Source organism: Gnatocerus cornutus, chromosome 7 (genome assembly GCF_029298725.1).
Source record: "Gnatocerus cornutus isolate USDA-ARS CGAHR chromosome 7, icGnaCorn1.1, whole genome shotgun sequence".
NCBI lineage: Eukaryota > Metazoa > Arthropoda > Insecta > Coleoptera > Tenebrionidae > Gnatocerus > Gnatocerus cornutus.
Window position 1 is genome coordinate 1,645,114 of NC_142239.1, and position 18,999 is coordinate 1,664,112.

An 18,999-nucleotide genomic window follows, 5' to 3' on the forward strand; every position below is an offset into this window, starting at 1 on the left:
GGGATCCTCTGGTGGACGACGATGTTGGACGACTTGAATATTGAGTATCTGGGAATCCGGCTCGAAGGACCAATGTTTTACCTCACGGTGGAATGTTGTAACACGGAATAGTGATTCGACTCAAATGGTTTTTGGATGTTTATTGAATTCTCGGTACAACGACTTACTCTTTCGAGTTTCGAATTTTGAATGCTTAAAAACTAATTTGTTATGTCTCACCCCACCCTGCCACCATCAGTTGGTACAGAGGGGGTGGATTTGTGAATTGGTGGTGGCCTAAACACCACCACTTTCTTGTATCCGTTCAGAGAAGCAAACATCATCGGCGTCCAACCGTCCATGTACACTGGCTTGACAACTCCACCCGATTTAACCAACAACCACCACTTTCTTGTGTCCGTTCAGAGAAGCAAACATTATCGCCGTCCAACCGTTCATGTCGACTGGCTTGACAACTCCACCCGATTTAACCAACAACTCCACGACTTTCTCTAGTCCCTTATGAGAAGCAATCATCATCGCCGTCCGACCGTTTTTGTTCATTGCATTGACATCTCCACCCGATTTAACCAACAATTTCACCACTTTCTCGTGTCCGTTTTGAGAAGCAAACATCATCGCCGTCCGACCGTTTTTGTTCACTGCATTGACATTTCCACCCGATTTAACCAACAACTCCACCACTTTCTCTTGTCCCTTCTGAGAAGCAATCATCATCGCCGTCCGACCGTGTTTGTCCACTGCATTGACATCGCTCTGAAAAGCAAACATTATAGTCGTCCAACCGTCCTTCTGCATTGCATTGACATCTCCACCCGATTTAACCAACAATAGGTTGATAGCACCTATGGTATAATGAAATGTAAGGTATTATATTGCGCGTCTACGGAGTGGGGAGTGACGTCACTCGAAGAGTAGACTGGGTTGTTAGGTCACATGTAAGGCACGAATTTGTCTTATTGGAATCTTTATTTAACCTGTTTCCAGCTTATAACGATTTTCAAATTTTCTGCATTTTATCTTTAAGTTAATTTGTTAATAAAATGACAATAATTAACTCTATACTAAAACGCGTGCAACTTTCTCACTTCGATCTTGAGATATTCGAGTTCGAAAAGATGCGAATCGGGGGAAGAGTGTACTCCGAAACCGTGCCTTTTTCGCTGCTTTTGCCCCGCTAGAAAAATCGACTAGTTTCCAAACGAATCCGGAAACTAATTTTCGTCCTCTTCGGCCGTTTGGTTTTCGCGAAATAAATTTTTAAAACTCTGGGTACGAGTCCTGTGTTTTCTGGATCATCGCCGTACGTCAGTTTCGTGGGGACAAAACCATGACCATTAAGTCGAGAGACTCAGTCATAAACATCTCAAAAGGGTCTGATTTTTTGTATACCTACACAACATGTACGGTAGCGGTTTTTTTTTTGTCTCGGCACTTATTTAAATCGGTCCGAGCAACGAAGGAAACATTCGCGGAGATTGATTTATTAATTGAGGTCGGCCTATTTTTAATACAGGATCTCTTTGATCATCAAGGTGTGTTTTCGGTATGTATGCGTAACTTAAACTTAAAAATCTGGAAGCATGTTTCGGAACTCCTCTTTACAAGCGCGAATTCATTGTTTAATCACAGATCATCATTTGATGGACAAACATTTGTTGATACTCTGCATAAAAGATTTGCATAAATACCAAGTATCTAACAGGCTCTTTTTAGGAGTACTTATGCAAAAGTAGAACAGATAAATGAAATGGTATCGAATTTTATTACGACTCGGTCGAGTTTTAATCATTCGGCGGCAGTAGATATTAGAAAGACAAAAAATGCAAGTGTGCAAGGCTTAATTGCGGGAACTCATTACACAAAAGAAGTAGAAGATAAGAAAATTTAAGAATCTGCTAATTTACTGGTTTAATGCTTTTGTATAGTGAAAACTGCAATTAAGCTATAAAATCACTATTTGGTATTATCTGCTGTAACTGTAACTTGACAGCGGGGTTTCAAATACTGCCCGAGTATTATGACCAGTATGTTTTACCTCTTTTCTCGGGATTTGAAGTGGTATCTAAACCAACTGGACCGTCCCTTCCGGGTGACGAAGAATTTATTACTTATAGCATAATCAAAGAAACGAACGTGTTATCAATTTCGACTTTCTAAATTTTAATCGATTCCCGACCTACTACAACAATAGCATATCGAAACAATATGATTTTTCAATAATTTTTGCATATTGGGATATTTCTTGAAACAGTTACCCATGGAAATTTTATTGCAAGCATGTGATTTTGATACTGGGGCAAGTTACAAAAAAACATATCTACATCCTAACTTATTCTGTTCTGATGATATAAATAAAATATTCTTCATAATTTAATTATTAGTTCTAAATCGACGTCACCCCATTCCCCTTTCACACAATTAAAAAAACGACAATCAGACAGCGATAGTCGCGATAAACAAATATGAATTTGACTAAAACAATAAATTAACAAGGGATTAAGAAGTCCTGATGGTCGTTTTATTGTAGTTTAACAAAAAAAGAAAAACGAACCGTTCATCATAAATATCCCAAAACGTAAGTACATTTACGACTCGGCCGACTTATAATCGTTCTAAAGCAGTAAATAATAGATATTAGAGAGACTAAACATGCAAGTGTGTATGACTTAATTAGGGTACTTATTACACAAAAGGAGTACACCATCATAGCACTTGAGTTCGTTTTGTTATTTATATGTATTTATGAGTATCGACATCCACTCTACACCCTTTGTCACCAGAAAAAAAACCGTCCATCAGACAGGGATAGTCGGGTGGCTCATTTTGCCGATGTTTTTCATCAGTAACAAAATCTGCTATTCGGTAGTTTGGTACTATTGTGTAGTGAGTACTCCAATTAAGTCTTAAAGTCATGCCGACAACTGTTCAAGTGGAGATAAGGAGGAGGTATAACATATAAGGATTGGATAAATAAATTAATGTTCACTACAAATGAACCAATAAATAAATATGCATTCGAAGAGAACAATCAATTTACAAGGAATAAAATGATGGTCGTTTTATTGCTGTTTAACAAAAAAAAATCAGAACATTGAAAACCCCAAAAAGTACGTCTATAATTAAACAATGTTTAAATACATAAAATATTGTTTTCCTCGAGAGAAACGGCACTTATTAAAATCAGTCCGAGCTGTGAAGAAAACATAATTAAACATTAATTAATTACGGATCCGTACTCTCAATTTACAAGAAAATACGATTTTTCACGCATGTTTCGGTTACAAGTATTTGCTTTGAGTGAGCTATATGAGTTTTTTAGGTCCTTATTTCGGTAAAAAAAGAATGTTTTGAAAGGTAACTGGGGAATTCCATGAAAAATTATCAACAGCATTTTTTTTTCTTCAACTAAGAATCTATTGTGTGATTGCATGAGTTCAAGAAAAAGCGCAAATAAACCTTTTTTGCAAACATCGGGTCTGCTTATCAATACTCGAGAATCACTAGAAAATCACGGGCAGTTAGAGGAAATCACTAAAAATCAGGAAAAAATATTAGAACATCGGGGGCCAATCATTAGAAAATCAGAGAAAATCACTAGGAAATCAGGAAAAATTAGACGAAATCCCAAGAATGCAAGAAAATCAGGGGAATTTGGACGAAATTTCAAGAAAATCCGAGAGTGTTAATCGAAAACACAAGGAAATCAAGGGAAGTTTGTCGTATGCCATTTTTGAAAAATATTAACTAAAAATCAGTGTGTTAGTCTTAGGAAATCACTATGAATCAGAGGAATTCGTTACGAAATCAAGGAAACTTTGACGCAATATAAAAAAACAAACAAAGTAAGACGAAATCGATGGAAAATTATTAGAACATCAGGGGCATTCAACAGAAAATCAGGAAATGTCAGACGAAATCATAAGGAAATCAGGGGAAGTTAGGCGAAATCAAAAAGAAATCAGGGGAAATTAGCGAGAAAATAAAAGAAAGTTAAGTGTGTGCCATTTTTGACAAGTATTAATCTCTGACAAGTCAGGTCATCAATAAGAAATTACTAGTCACACAATAAGGGAAAATCATTAAGATATCAATAGGAAATCAGATAATATTACTTGAAAATCAGGAGTTAGACGCGACATCAAAAAAAAAATCAGGGGAAGTAAGACAAAATCACAAGAAAATCAGAGACAAAATCAGGTGAACTCAGCCACTGGTCAATATCAATTTATGAATTAATAAACTTAAACAAGCAGGTCGTTTCCAAACAATAGGTCCCAAAATATAAATTATTGTAGTCCATTTATAATTATTGTTGAAACCTCAAAATGTTCTAAAGTTTTTTGACTCGACCATTTTTCTGTATGTCCGTTTTAAATATGACAGCGAACATCCTGAATGTGTATAATAATTCTTATTATCGAGGATATTGAAATGCAATGTTTATTTGGGAATTACCGAATTTACAGGCGATTTCTGTTAAGTTATAAAATGGTTGGGACCCATGACAGGTGCCAGAGCTTCTCAAACGCAAAACCCACCGTAAAAGATTAGACAAATTTTCTAACTTCAATCATCCCCGTTAACATCATCGCTACGTCAACATTCTATTTATTTATAATTTTTTTATTTCTTTGATTAAATAGAAATTTAGTAAGAGAGCGAACTCTGTTATTCTTCATAATCTTTTTTGAACCAGTTTTGTTAATGGTGCTCTATTATCGATGGTTTGTTGTTTTCCTTTTCCAACCCCTGTTATCAGATGTTGTAAACGTAGATTGACAACACTTAGCCGAGAGTCGTACCGCATCACATTCACAAAATAGCCCCATCTTATGGCTTAGAGGACACCAACTCAGAAATCGCCTGTATTCATAGAAACTGACCAATTTATATAAGTTCGCGAGATTTTGTTGTAACTTTTTTTCTTGGTATGACGTGGTGCCAAAATGAGAGACTATGCCGTGTGTCATATATTTTTTCTTCTTTCATTGTAATAGAATTTGCAATGGGCTCAGAAACCATAAAATGTGCAGCCTGTCTGATTTATGAAGTTTCTGCGTACTGCAGTTAAATTTTTAATAGCAAAGCCCGTTGGTTCTTAAAACCTTTTTTTTTTATTCTAAAATTTTCAAAAAAATCTACATTTTGCCATGCGTAATTATAATGTATCAGAGTTTCAAAAAACGAAAATCACAAAATATGAAGTTATCTTAACACTTTCTTTGCTAAATGTTAAATGACAAAATGCAATTTACTATAGTAAATCCAGCGAGTAAATAGGATGATTTGAATTGTATGGCATGAAACATGGCAACTTGAAATACTCTAGAATTTTCCGTCTTTTTGGGGATATTAATCTCGATTTAAGTTGGTTATGCAACTACGCCTTTCCGCCTTTTTTAGAAATTTGTCAATCATTTGACATTCACTGACATTCGTCATTCTTGACCACTTTAAGATCAACTTTTTGCATTGCTCCTTGAGTTTTGTTGGTAAAATAGTGTCTAATTACTAGTTTTTCGGTTTTTTTCTTGTGCAAATTGTCTTTTGCAAGTTTCATGATGAGTAGATTCAAGATCTGTTGGTCAACTTGACCGAAGTTTCCTAATTAGAATGTTGATAATGAAAGATTTGTAACAACTGGACTGCTAATAAAAAAGTTAAAGTTTTGTGTGCCTCTCGATTTTCTGGCGGAAGGACTTACCTGGCACACAGCTTTAAAGTGTGTAAAAATTGAGGGGTTTTGAGGTTTTCTCTACGTTACCAAATTAATGACAAAACACCGAATTAGTTACTTTGTTAATTCCCTTTCTATAATCAAGTAATAGGAGCCATTTTTATAGCAGTAAATTTAGTAAAAATAATGAATTTTAAAATTAGCATCATGACAACTATTTTAAATTTGGCGGTTGTTGGTACTAGTTTTTATCGCGCAGATTTGGTTAGAAAACTGTCATCTATTTATTCGTTGGACAGACTATAGGTAGCCCTCGGAATTCTGTAGAACTCGATTTTTTTGTGAACTTAATTTTTCCGAGGCCATTTTTGCTTGATTAGTATAACAAATGAACAATCCCAAATTAATATCCAACACCACGGAAAAGCGAGGTCCACGAAAAAAGCGAGTCTACAGAATTCCGAGGGCCACCTAGTAATAAATAAAAAAATGCGTTGTTCTATATTTAGTTGCAATAGTGACAGTGTGACGAGATAATTGTGGGTGATTTCGTGTTGTCGGTCTGATTCTTTTAATGTAGAAAATGCCAGAATATGTTCAAAACATTTCTGTGGAGAGGACTATGAAAAAAACTTAAAATACGAACTGTTAAATTATTTACCAAAGAAGGGAAGAAAATTAAAAGACGAAGCGGTTCCTTCTTTATTTCTTCTCAAAGGAAAATCACGTAAACCTTCAACAGCACGGGAAGAAAGAGCGTGAAAAAAAGATCAAGCCAAATTTGTGAAAAACATAATTGAAACGGAGTAAGTCGGTAACTCATCGCTAATAATATTCTTACATTACTTCAATTTCTTTTCATTTATGCAAAATATGAGGCCATTATTTGTTGAAAAGTAGTAATTCATCAAGCAATTCTTCTTTGGTTGTATTCTTTATTGTTTTTTCTGTTTACTTTAATCAAATTTTTATAGGGAACTTAAGGTCGACCATAACACGACGGTAACGTTTGCTGACAGTGAGTGTGCCTTCAACTTCAAAATCTATCGGGTAAATTAACACTTTCACCTAATAAGAAAAATCTTTTTTTTTCAGAAATCATTTTTGTGTTTGCATGTTTTGGCGTGTTGTCAAATAATCAGATAACTTTACTTTTTGTTTCGATAGCGTGATCACAGACTTCGAAAATTACTTGACAGCAAAAGTAGATTTACTTAAAAGCGAAAATGACAAACTTAAGAAAATATTTTAGAATTAAAAAACTAAATTCAGTTTTAAAAGAAAGGAGATAAGATAAAAAGGAAAAGGAAATTTGTGAAAATTATGAATTAATTTTGAATTAAGTTTGTTTTGAAGCTTCTGATTTATTTTTTCTGACTTGATAAAACTTTTTCAAATTTAATTTATTGATTTTTTATGATCTTTGAAAGAAGTACAGCATGGCTTACCAATTTTTGCAGATTAAAAGGAGTATGACATGTTATGTTGACAATTTTAATTTAAAAAATACATAATTTGAAAATTTTTTCGCATTATGCTTTCGAGGAGATGCAAAAAATACCATAATTACTTCAAAACTAAAATATTTTATTTCTACATACTGAAAAAAATCACACCCTTGATTAGTTCTTTTGAATGATTCTGAATTGACATATCTACGTTCGTATGCTTAATAAAGTATTACCTCATTTCAACAAAATATTCACAAGCGACAATTACTTATTTAAACTGCCTTCATTCAGCCTTACAATAAAAAACAAATTTTGAATTGTTCCTTAATTAAATCGATGTTGCGGTAAACAGTGTTTTTAATAATATTATTTAATCACACGAATATAACACTGCTTTTAAACACCGTACAATGGCAATTCTTCTAACTGCTAGTCTCCGAGTGACGTCACTGCGCGAGCTGGACGCGTTCGGGTTGCCTGAGTATCATATCTTAGAAATCTTTATATCATGGGTAGCACCCAAGGTTACTAAAATTAACAGGTTTGCTACAACGTTTTGAGCCAATAGAAGCAGGCTTCTCAAACTGGCGCGAATACGTCATCGGAAAGCTCTTTTAAATTCAGATTCAATTTTTTCATTGCTAATATTATTTAAAATAGCAACATTTAACACTGTGATGTTTCTACAAGAACTTTGTTAAACAACAATGGCGATCGACAATGCTTTTACACCGCAGAACAATTGACAGAACTTTTTTGTGACGTCATTTATTGTCCCACGTACCTAGCAACCAAAAGGGGGTGGAGTTTCAGTCTTTGGGGTCAATTTCAAGTCGTTTGCGACGTTGCTAAGGTAGCTGTGATGTGATTGACGTTGCTACGTCGCAAACACCTTTAGCGACGTCGCTAAATAACTTGAAATTGACCCCTTAGTAACGAGCAAACCTGCTTAATTTAGGAACCTTGGGTAGCACCCTATTTAAATCAAACGATTGCAGAATAATTTAAGTAAGGGTAAGGGTAAGGGTACCATAAATCAATTTTGTAGCCGAAGGGATAGTTTACAACTGCAGCTTTTCCATAAACACACTAAATCTTAAATTTGCCTGAAACAAAATTTTTCTCTTTCATTCAAATTAAACGTAGCTTTGAGGATAATCATTTCAAAATTTTGAACTTTATATCTGATGAATTAGGATTTTAAATTGTTTTAGAATAGTTTAGGTGAAAAATATTTGCTTTTATCTTTATTTTTAAGGAGATCTCAAACAAATTTCAATATAAGGCAAATTCAATGTATTTTCCAAACACGATTACTCGAAAACTGCTTGAGTAAATTGGTTTCTGTTTTTTGCAGATGAATTTGTTCAACGTGTACTATGTTAAATGCTGTATGCAATTTTTGTAAAGTGAATATTTAATGACTTTTTGATTAATTAAATACGAAAACTTGGCTGAAAGCGAAATAATTTTTAGCATTTCACATGCGTAGACTTTTCAAAATTGACACATACGTATTTTACGAACAACTAGACAGTTGTATAACGTCTTGTCAAAATTATGACTTTGGGGTGGTGACAAAACTGAGAAATTTCTCGTAATTTAAAGGTTTTAAAAGATAGATCAATCACTAAAACAACAGAATATAATTACATATTATTTATAATTTAATTATTTATAATTATGTTCACTACTTTTTGTTACATTTACAAAAATCTTGGACAAAATTCGAAGATGTCAGTGCATCTATTAATTCTTCAATTTTTGCAATTACACAAATCCTACCTTTTCGGGAAAAATTTAATTTATTTATGAAGATAAACATTAAATAATAATAATGAGATATTGTAATTATTAAGTTTCATGGGTGTAATTTCCAAGGTATCGGACTCAACTATCAAAGTATTTAAGATTTACTGTCCATGGGCAATAATAATTTGGCCATCAGTGCTGTCAAAACTATTAGCTATTGTCCTGAACACAAGATGATAATAATCTAAACCACTCGGACTCGTGTTGAACCGACAGTTTTAATAAAAAGAAGTAGTTTTTATTTATAATTTTATTACCGTAGTAAGCAGACTGACCATGGGTAACTCACTAAAAGAGTGCCGTCTACAAATAATGAGGGTTGAAGGGAGATGCTACATTTGACGTTTGGATGTTTAAAATGGTTCATATAATGTTTCCTTTACGCAGAATTTTGAAGCAGAATTCACCGTTACAGTTTGTTAGATATCCCCTTAATTAAAAGTCCATTTGAATAAATTTGGCCGCTGGCTCTAACGCAGTACTCTAAAACCGAAATTGTCACTTTGACAGATTCGAGTGATTCTAAAAAGTTCTCTGCAGTGATCCTGTTTGATGCTTTGGAAATTTTTGGATTTTAGGAAATTCGTTACTTATTACTTTAACAAATGATAGTTATTTCTAACGTTCTACCTAACATTTGCATTAAATTGATCCATGTTCACGTTATCAGTGATAGCTTTTTAATTTATTACGTATTTATTTAAAAAATGATAGGATCTATTAATATAATTTTGGCTTGTTTAAGTATTAACTTACTTCATTTTCAAACTTGATAAAAAAAGTTTAAAAAAATCGCAAAACAAACAATTTAAATTTTCACGTCGCGAAATACATCTTAGCCAGGTCAGCCCAGGTTTAACTACTATTTTTTGCCACTTGAATCTGTCAGTCTGACAATTTTGGTCCATAGCTAGCGGCCAAATTTATTCAAATGTACTTTAGTTTACCTTCATTATTTTCAAAGATCATTGGTTTCCAAATCGGCACACGAATTGACACAATTGACATTTGTGCAGCGACGTCAACTTGCAAAAAAATAACTATTCGAAATGTCACGTTTGACTGCCTAGACATTCAAAAAGTGATTTTCTTGTCGCAAATGAATATCACAAATCTCATGAAAAATGACAAAGGCGCACAAAAAATGTTGCCTCAAGGTAATTGCCCTTCATAAATGTAATATACAGGGTGGCCCATCTAAGACTTTCGGGCTCAATATCTTTGTTATTTATGAACGGATTTTTCCAAAATTTAAAATATAATTTCTTGAATAGGTAAGGATGATGTGACATTACCAGCGTCATCCTTGTCTTAAAAATGTTAATTTTACTTGTCTTATTTTAAATTTTAATTAGTTAAAAGTTATGTCATTTTATAAAACAGCAATAATTATACGCGTGTGCCAAAAATCAACCGTCTAGCAAGTCAAGTTGCCGAGAAAAAGACAAAAAAGGACTTCAACATTTCCAAAAGATACTAACTGATAGTCGGCTATGAAACAATTGACTTCTCCAGCGAGTTTAGAGTTTGGACATCCCTGACTTGTTGATGAATCCGTGACATTCATGACATTTGTGACATTCATTTGAGGTTATGTTTATTTTTGAGCATTATGATGAGGACTATTGATTTAAACATGCACATTCACGATTTTTTATCTCGATCTTTTAGTAACTAATCACAATGCATTGAACCGAGCATCGTTTCTCGACATTTGTGATATTTCTCGTTTGAGGTTATGTTTACTTTTAAGCATGATGATGAATATCATTCATTTAAACTTGCGCAGAACGATTTATCCCGATCTTTTGAAATTGAAAACTAATCACAATGCATCAGACAGCGTTTTGGTGCAAAAATTTCATAGGCACAAGGAAATGTGAGCGAAAAACTTGTTGAAAGTTGGTCGTCACCAGAAAATGATTGCAGAATGGTTCGTTATGAGGTGCAACTAGTATTTACGACTTCTTTAGCACTGTCACAGGTTTATTGGAAATGGAAATTCAGTGACACGTATGCAGTGAAGCGATTTGACTCATTTATGATTGCATTTGCGTTAAAACAGTAATCTCATTTATGATGAAGACAGAATTAGATGATCACCAGATTTCGTCCTTTTTCAGGAAACTACTTTACTTTGATTAACAAATAATTTGTTACAAGGTATTTTATTGTAAGGTACAAAGTTTTAACAGTGAATAAACTATACCAGTGACAATTATGGCAATGTAACACCATATTTTCTACAATAGTAATGAACGAATGTACAAAAATTTACAAATGTATCAGATATTTACACTGTTACAACATGTGTCTGTACTTTGAACATTTATAACAAGTGCAAATAATGCTGGAATATTGTAAGCGTTTGGTCACTGCCATTTTGCTTGTTGGCGATGCGATGAGATTTGGCTTTTTTTTACTAGCAACTCATTTCTTGAACTTTCTTGTAACGAAATGGACACAAACAATTAGGGGCAGCATAAGTTTTTGGATATGTTCTGTGATTCGCTTGTCGCTTTCAACTGGAACAATTGCTTCGATGATACTAGTCATTTTCCTTCGCTGAATACTTACCATGTAATGTTGCGGCGACTCTTCATCGAATTCATCAACAAGCAGGGTTTTGGACTTTTAGCAGCTTGGTTACTGTCTGTCAAACATATCCACCCATGTTAGAAGAATCCAAGTGGCATAGTCGTTCATGGTGGTCAACAACACCGTCCAGAACGTTCTGCAATCGTTCTTAATGCTTGCAGCAGGGTACGATAGGGTGTCAATAAGAGTCCTTTACATGTTTGCATCTTTTGGCGGTTCATTGAGAAAAAACAGGTTCAATATTGAAAGTAACAGTCCGTGTTGAAGTATCATTTTCAGTGTGTTGCTTTCAATCTTGTTCGTCTTTTTTCACTCGTCCAAGTTATTAATTGGTTGTTTAAAGAATTATCCCATTGAAAGAGTCGACCGACGATACTTTGTTAGAAATATCATGTGTGCAATTTTCATTAGAACGCAGTTATAAATGATGTTCATTGTCATTTTGTTTCATTTTTTTCTTGCACTACTTCTTTGACTCGTTATTCTTTCTTATAGTGAGAAATTGTCTTGATACCGTGCAAGCACATTTTTCATATGATAATAGAAGGGGTATAGTGGTCCTAGATCGTTAGGTAGTTCGCAAGGTTTGTTGAAGCAACAAATACAACTCGCAACATCATGCACCATATTCAGTTCAAAAACACGAATCTGAAATATCAGATGTAAACAGTGTTCCTACAATTTGCAATGACCTTAGAAAATGTAACTCACTATTATGCGTTTTTGGTGATCCAAAACCGCTTAGTTGTCGGTAAGTACATGTATCTGATTTCCATATTACTTATACGTCTTGGTATCATTAGTTGGTTTCCTATTCAAAGTTTCCTATTCAAATATTAATGGTACTGTACGACCAATTTGGACTTGAAAAAACTTTCATGATAACACCTTTTAGCATGGCGGTCTTGAAAGTGTGCAGAATCGTGCCTACATTTGTCGATTCGACTTTGTTTCTACAAATCATAATTGAAACATACGAATTTATTAGTCGCATAGCCACTAAATACCACAAAACTCCGTTTTGACATGGGTAAGCTTGTCTTTGCCGTTGCTCTTGTAGGTTCTAAGCCACTCAACGATACAGCATTCTTCGTTACTTTTGCATACCAACTATACCGACTGCATCAGCATTTTTCGATAGCAGCACTACGTCCTAGATTTCATACGTATTGTGAACCAATTTTGACTTCTTGACTACGGCAGTTCACATATTGGAGCTTCGAGCTTAATCTACTTTGGATTAATGACATGATTAAACAAAAGAAAAATGTTAAAAGTATCTAGTACCATACATTTTATAGGCGCAGTAAAGAAGTTTGCCGAAAAAGGATGAAATCAGTTAATTCTGTCTCCATCATAATTGAAATAACTGTTTTAACGTAAATGCAATCATAAATGAGTCAAATCGCTTCACTGCATACGTGTCACTGAATTTCCATTTCCAATAAACCAGTGACATTTCTAAAGAAGTCGTGAATTCTAGTTGCACCTCATAGCAAACCAATCTGTAATCATTTTTCTGGTCATAACCAACTTTCAACAAGTTTTTTTACTCACATTTCCTTGTGCCTACGCATTTTTTGCACCAAAACGTTGCCTGATGCCTTGTGATTAGTTTCCAATTTCAAAAGATCGAGATAAATCGTTCTGCGCAAGTTTAAATCAATGATTTTCATCATCATGCTCAAAAGTAAACATAACCTCAAATGAGAAATATTACAAATGTCAAGAACGTCACTGACGTCAGCGATTATTGACAGACCGAACGCAGGGATGTCCAAAATTGGGCGTGGGAAATTATTTTTTTCATAGCCGACTATGATTTTGCATCTTTTGGAAATGTTGAGGGTCTTTTTTCTCTTTTTCTCGGCAACTTGACTAGCTAGACGGTTGATTTTTGGCACACTCGGATAATTATTGATGTTTTATAAAATGACATAAATCTTAACTAATTAAAATTTAAAATAAGACAAGTAAAATTAACATTTTTAAGACAAGGATGACGCTGGTAATGTCACATCATCCTTACCTATTCAAGAAATTATATTTTAAATTTTAGAAAAATCCGTTCATAAATGACAAAGATATTGAGCCCGAAAGCCTTAGATGGGCCACCCTGTAGTATACACCATAGTGTATATACAAGGTGTTTATAAATGTTTCTAGCATTAAGGGTGGCTATGAAATATCAAAAAAATTTGCCGCTCATTACAATTGTGGGTTTAGATTTTTCAATTGACATTTGTAGTTAACCTCAATTATGGAGCAAAGTACGTTTAGAGAAAAAACTGTTCTTCTAATGGCGGTTTGAAACCTGAAAATCATAGACTTGGACACAAAACCGTAACTGAGACGTCGCTGACGTAAGTGACATTATAGATAATTTTAAGATAGTTATATTCACTATGAAAACAAAGCAGTAAAATAGTGCATGACAGGAATTCCAGAGCCACCCTTGATGCTAGAAACATTTATAAACACCTTGTACATTTAAAAAATACTAGTTAAGAAGCCATTATAATTCTAATACATACTTGAGTTTATCACATTACTTATCATAATATACCGAGCGTTTTTGAAATACGCTACCAAAAATTAATCACGGTTTCTGGCTGCCTTAAGGATTCAAATTGACTATTTTTCAATTTTTTTCTAACGATAAAAAAACACGTTTTACCACTTACTTGAAACACCACTGATAAAAATATTCACCTATAACAACAAACCTTTTATTGTTGCTAAACAATCAAGATTAGAATCTTTAATCCAGCTGTGAACTGAAAATTTGGACCAAATATTCGATTTATTTTATCGTAAAGACTTTTACACCCAGCATTTTTTGTCAATTGATTCTACTAGTTTTCACTAATTACCGTCTTTTGTTTAGTAGTGTACTTCAAGAATACCCCGTATATGTATCACTTTTCTGTTAAAAAAAAAAAATGTATTTTCCACAATTGCTTAGAGGCGCATAATAGTATATTATGAAATACGTTTCATAATGAACATTTTGCCGCACGCACGTTTTAAGTGCGGCAAAATGCATTATGAACAAGTATCATACGCAATTTTTTCTATTTCGCCTTATTTTAAACGAAAAAACTTGATTTTGAAATCTAGGGAATTTTAGGGTAGTTAGCATTTGCAAAATGTTCGGGAAAAAAATTCGAAGTAGCCAAATCCAATTTCAGTCAGTTTGACAAGTGTGACGTTTTGAGGTTATCGGAGCGTAAGGGAGCCAAGAGAGCAAAGATGTTGAACATGATCATGATGGTTCTCTTGCATTCAAAGAGTTTTTTTCTGATGAATTATTAAGCCAAGTACAACAAAAAATAATAGTGAATAGATCGATTTATCATCGTTTATCAATACCAAAATTTGAATTGTCAACGTTGACGGCAGGTTGACGGTTTGTTTGCTGCAAACCTAAGAAAAATAAATGCTCCTGGAAATATTGGCACGGGATTGGTCCATTACGATATCGAAATACGCTCAAATGCGTATCGAAATATCTTCATTATGAACACGAAATAGAAAAAAATATTAACCAAAGCTCAAGTTCCATAATTGTGGTAAAACTTGCGCAAGTAGTTAATTGTGACAAACTTAAGTTATTGGAATAAGTGTGAAGATGCTCAGAAAACGTAGGTTGAACAAAAATCAAAAAACAGAACTCAACTCACCTCAGACATTTTGGAAAGAGCTTAAACTCAAATCACTTTAGTACTACCCTCGAAGGGTAGCTAATTTGCGCACATTCACACGTGAATACAAAAATCAAATCAACGTTTCTACACCACTTAGAAGGGATTGATAAAAAATTGTAGATAAGTGTATGGTCGTCAAAATGACTACAACCCATATCTCAATTGAAAAAATATTTCGTTATCACTTTTTATCGAACTGAATTTACGCAACCCGAAGCTAAAATTAGATAAAAACCGATCATTCAGAAAAATTACTTAAAATGCCTAAAAAACTGTTTTTTGCATTCTCGTGTGACCTTGTGAAAACCGCCTGTGCCGCTTAGACTAGCAATTCTCATTTACTTCATTTATTGACTTATGACTTTATAACGTAATGACTGTAAACGAATTTGACAAAACCGTATGTATTGTATTGTACAGCGAAAGAGTAATTTGACGACTGTGTACTGTAAGCTCAGATGACATACACCTAGTAAATTTTATGGCCACATTATGAGAGGACCGGGCAGTACTAATCCTTGCGGTTGGGGACCATAAAAATCTCCTTAAATGAGCACAAAATGAGTCCGGGCTGTTCAACCCTCTACCTAGAAATTTGTCGGCTGCAGTTTACAACACTCGGTTTTATTTCTAAGGGTGGTTTGACTTAAGCCATAAAATGTTTTCTAGGTGTATGTCAACTGTGCTTACTATATTAGCTTTGGTGTTACCTTCAAATATTAGAACTAAAGATAGCCGAGTAGGTTCCAATCAGTAAGTAAGTTTATAATAAAATGAAATGGTTAGGTCACTTTTGACATATCGGGGCGAATATATTTATATTTTCACTTGTAATTTTTACTTTTGTAAATTGACCTCCCGAAACATCAACTTTTGGCGCCACTTAACTCTGTAGCAAAATAACATTTAAAATAAATAAGAAAAATAATTAAAAAAAATAAGAAAACTCATTGTTTGTTTGAGATGAAGGATCGGCAGTCTAAAACAATTGTAACAACTAAACGGAACACAAAACCACCAGACGCAGCGTGGCGGTGACTTTAAATATAAAATTTAGTGGGAAATTTGAAATAAATGTTTTATATCTTTGCAAGATCAACAAAATTATAAAACCAAAAAGATTGAATGTGAATGTATTAATCAGCAATAAGCTGATCAATAAATTCACTCAATCTTTTTAGTTTAAAATAGAAATGAACACTACAATTGGACACCTAAATAAGACACAAACATGCTGTAAAAGAACAAATGTATTAGTTGTAAAAATTAACAATATATCACAAATATAATTCTAACATAACCTAATAATATAGTAATAAACATAATAAAATAATAGGAATAATAAGCATCAACACTGAAAGAAAAACTTAATGCATTACGTAAATGAGAGTTAAGTCTTCATCATAAATCCTCATCAATTAAATTTCAATTTGCCATTATCGTAAAGTTTACATAACATTTTTGCCTTATTCATTTCCTTTTCTAAAAGTTTCGTGACTTTACATAATTTTGCATGAATATTTCTATGAATTCTGTACATTCTGGTCTTTCTTCGAGTTAGATTCTTAAAAGCAACACCAATTTTTGATAATATGCCACGCTTTCCTGTTTTCTCATTTAGAAAATCAAAATTACTGAAGTTAAGAAGGGCATCATTCTGAGAAAAATCAGCATAATTGTGATCCTGAAAATTCACATCAAAGTTAGAATTACTTGAAATATCATCAACAAAGTGATCTTCGCTTGAAGTGATGTTGTCAAAATCATAATTATTATCATCTACTTCTTCACTGTTATTTTGCAAACAAGAGAAATGCGATTGACAAATGTAAGAAGACGTTGATGGTTAGTTGCAAGTGCAAACTACCCTCAGATGGAATTGACATTGCGTTGTAGTTCAAGCGCTCTTTTCTCTCGTTTTCAAAATCATTGTCAACAAATTGATCCTGACAACTGTAGTTCTTGGTGTCCTATTTTAAATCTATTTGGCAAGCATTTTTCTAACTTTGGAGGCGCTGATTTCTCGGAATTCGAAAGAAATGTTTGTAAGGAGCAGAAGGATTGGTGTAATTATATCGTTCGAAAGAATTTAACAAGAATTTAGAGAATCTAATTTATGCACAATCTAGATAAAATCTAGAAAATTATAAAAAAGTGAAATTGGTTAACACAAATGAAAAATTTTCTAAAGAAAAAAAATATCGAAAAAATTGTGAAGAACCAAAGAACAATCTAATGAGAGAGGATTGTCCAAAGAATCTGTAGAATCTTCAGAACCCAGAAAATGCAGATAGTCCTTGTTCAGAAAGTCTAAAATGAACAAAATCAAAAACGAGACTAAACTTAAATTATAATGAAGTCTTACTTTCTTAAAGATTCTAAATTTAAATAAATCTGCTGTATGTAGAAAGATGTATGTAAAGAAAATCCAATTAAATTGAATTCATACATACAGTTGAAAAATGTTATATAAATCCAAAGATACTGAAGTATAATAAAGACTAATTAAAATATTATACATATGTATAGAGACAGTGTAAGTAGAATTCAAGAGAAAAGAAAATATTAACAGTAAAAAATTATAGAAAAAATTGAAAGAAAATTTGGGCCCAAGAAGTAATGTAAAGCAAAGCAATTTGAATGAAACTTCTACAGATAGTATAATTAAAGATTTGAATGAAATTGACTCTAATACAACTAAAGAGTCTAAACAAAATCAAAAAAATAGGTCTAAAGTCTTTGAAAATTGAATCTAAAAAAATCTAAGAATTTGAAGTGGAAATAATCAAAATAGAGTTGATGAAGAATCTACAGAGAATTTAACGAGAATAAAAAAAATTATTTAAAAAAAATTTAGAAAAAAGCTTGGAATCTAAAAAAGACGTAGAGTAAAGGTAAAGAGAATTAAAAAAAAATTAAGAAAGCCAGCTTTTTATAAACCTCTTATGTCTTGATTCATTACGTATTTTTCGTAGTTGATGAAGAATCTACAGAGAATTTAACGAGAATAAAAAAAATTATTTAAAAAAAAATTAGAAAAAAGCTTGGAATCTAAAAAAGACGTAGAGTAAAGGTAAAGAGAATTAAAAAAAAATTAAGAAAGCCAGCTTTTTATAAACCTCTTATGTCTTGATTCATTACGTATTTTTCATATTCAATCTAAAAAACAGAAATTTTGGACTATTGATGTAGTACATAGAATAAAAATTTTTTAGTAAGGCTAATTTGATGGAACTCTATCAGGCAATTTGCGAACTTGATTGGTCAGACTTACACAACCTTGATGATGTGAACAAATCATGCCAGCGATTTTATAAAAAAATTTATGGTAAATTTGATATCTTTGTACCTTTGTTCAAAAAAGGTAATCGGAAATATCCAAGTTGGTTCTCGTCTGAATTAAAACAGTCGCTTGTAAATAAAAATATATTGTTTAAAAAATATACATCCAATAAGACAAGTTAGAACTACGAAAGTTACTCTACAGCATGTTTTCACTCAAAACAATTACAAAGAAACGATTACCGTGAATATTTGACACGGATCGAAAATGATATTCGAATTAATCGAAAGTTATTCTGGACATTTGTTAACAGCAAGAGGTCCGCCCATACTATTCCATTTTTTCTTACTTCTACCGGAAGCAGAAATAAATCTGAAATGGTCGATGCATTAACTACTCATTTTGCCAGTAACTTTTCATCCGGCTCTAATTCTTCTCTTGGTAGCGTTTCTGGTGCTGCTTTCTCAA

General features: G+C 33.1%; 2 protein-coding genes and 1 long non-coding RNA gene across 4 annotated transcripts; all 3 read right to left on the reverse strand.

Annotated features, from left to right (window-relative positions):
* Positions 1–369: 369 nt before the first annotated feature.
* LOC148170624 (uncharacterized) lies at positions 370–15,342 on the reverse strand. 2 transcript variants are annotated; one of them, XM_088041798.1, is made up of 2 exons: positions 15,225–15,342; positions 370–756 (listed from the first exon to the last, which is right to left on the reverse strand). In XM_088041798.1, the coding sequence occupies exons 1-2, from the start codon at positions 15,231–15,233 to the stop codon at positions 370–372; spliced, it is 396 nt and encodes a 131-aa protein (XP_087897924.1). In that variant the 5' UTR covers positions 15,234–15,342. The 2 variants fall into 2 exon arrangements, with proteins under 2 accessions (XP_087897924.1, XP_087897925.1); XM_088041799.1 differs by lacking the exon at positions 15,225–15,342 and adding an exon at positions 8,162–8,233.
* LOC148170625 (uncharacterized) lies at positions 12,042–12,774 on the reverse strand. The gene is made up of 2 exons (XR_015770456.1): positions 12,253–12,774; positions 12,042–12,189 (listed from the first exon to the last, which is right to left on the reverse strand). It is a non-coding gene; the product is annotated as an uncharacterized LOC148170625 (long non-coding RNA).
* LOC148170626 (uncharacterized) lies at positions 12,789–14,100 on the reverse strand. The gene is made up of 4 exons (XM_088042601.1): positions 14,076–14,100; positions 13,831–13,855; positions 13,099–13,446; positions 12,789–13,046 (listed from the first exon to the last, which is right to left on the reverse strand). Exons 1-4 carry the CDS (start codon positions 14,098–14,100, stop codon positions 12,896–12,898), a joined length of 549 nt encoding a protein of 182 aa, XP_087898727.1. The 3' UTR covers positions 12,789–12,895.
* Positions 15,343–18,999: the final 3,657 nt, after the last annotated feature.

Bases quoted from the DNA above. Each gene is read 5' to 3' on its own strand.
- LOC148170626 (XM_088042601.1), bottom strand. From the start codon at position 14,100: ATGATAAGTAATGTGATAAACTCAA. The intron at 13,856-14,075 runs GTATGTATTAGA...TATGATTTTCAG, and splicing joins AAGTAATGTGATAAACTCAA to GTTTCAAACCGCCATTAGAA. The intron at 13,447-13,830 runs GTTTTTTCTCTA...TAATTATCCGAG, and splicing joins AAACCGCCATTAGAAGAACA to TGTGCCAAAAATCAACCGTC.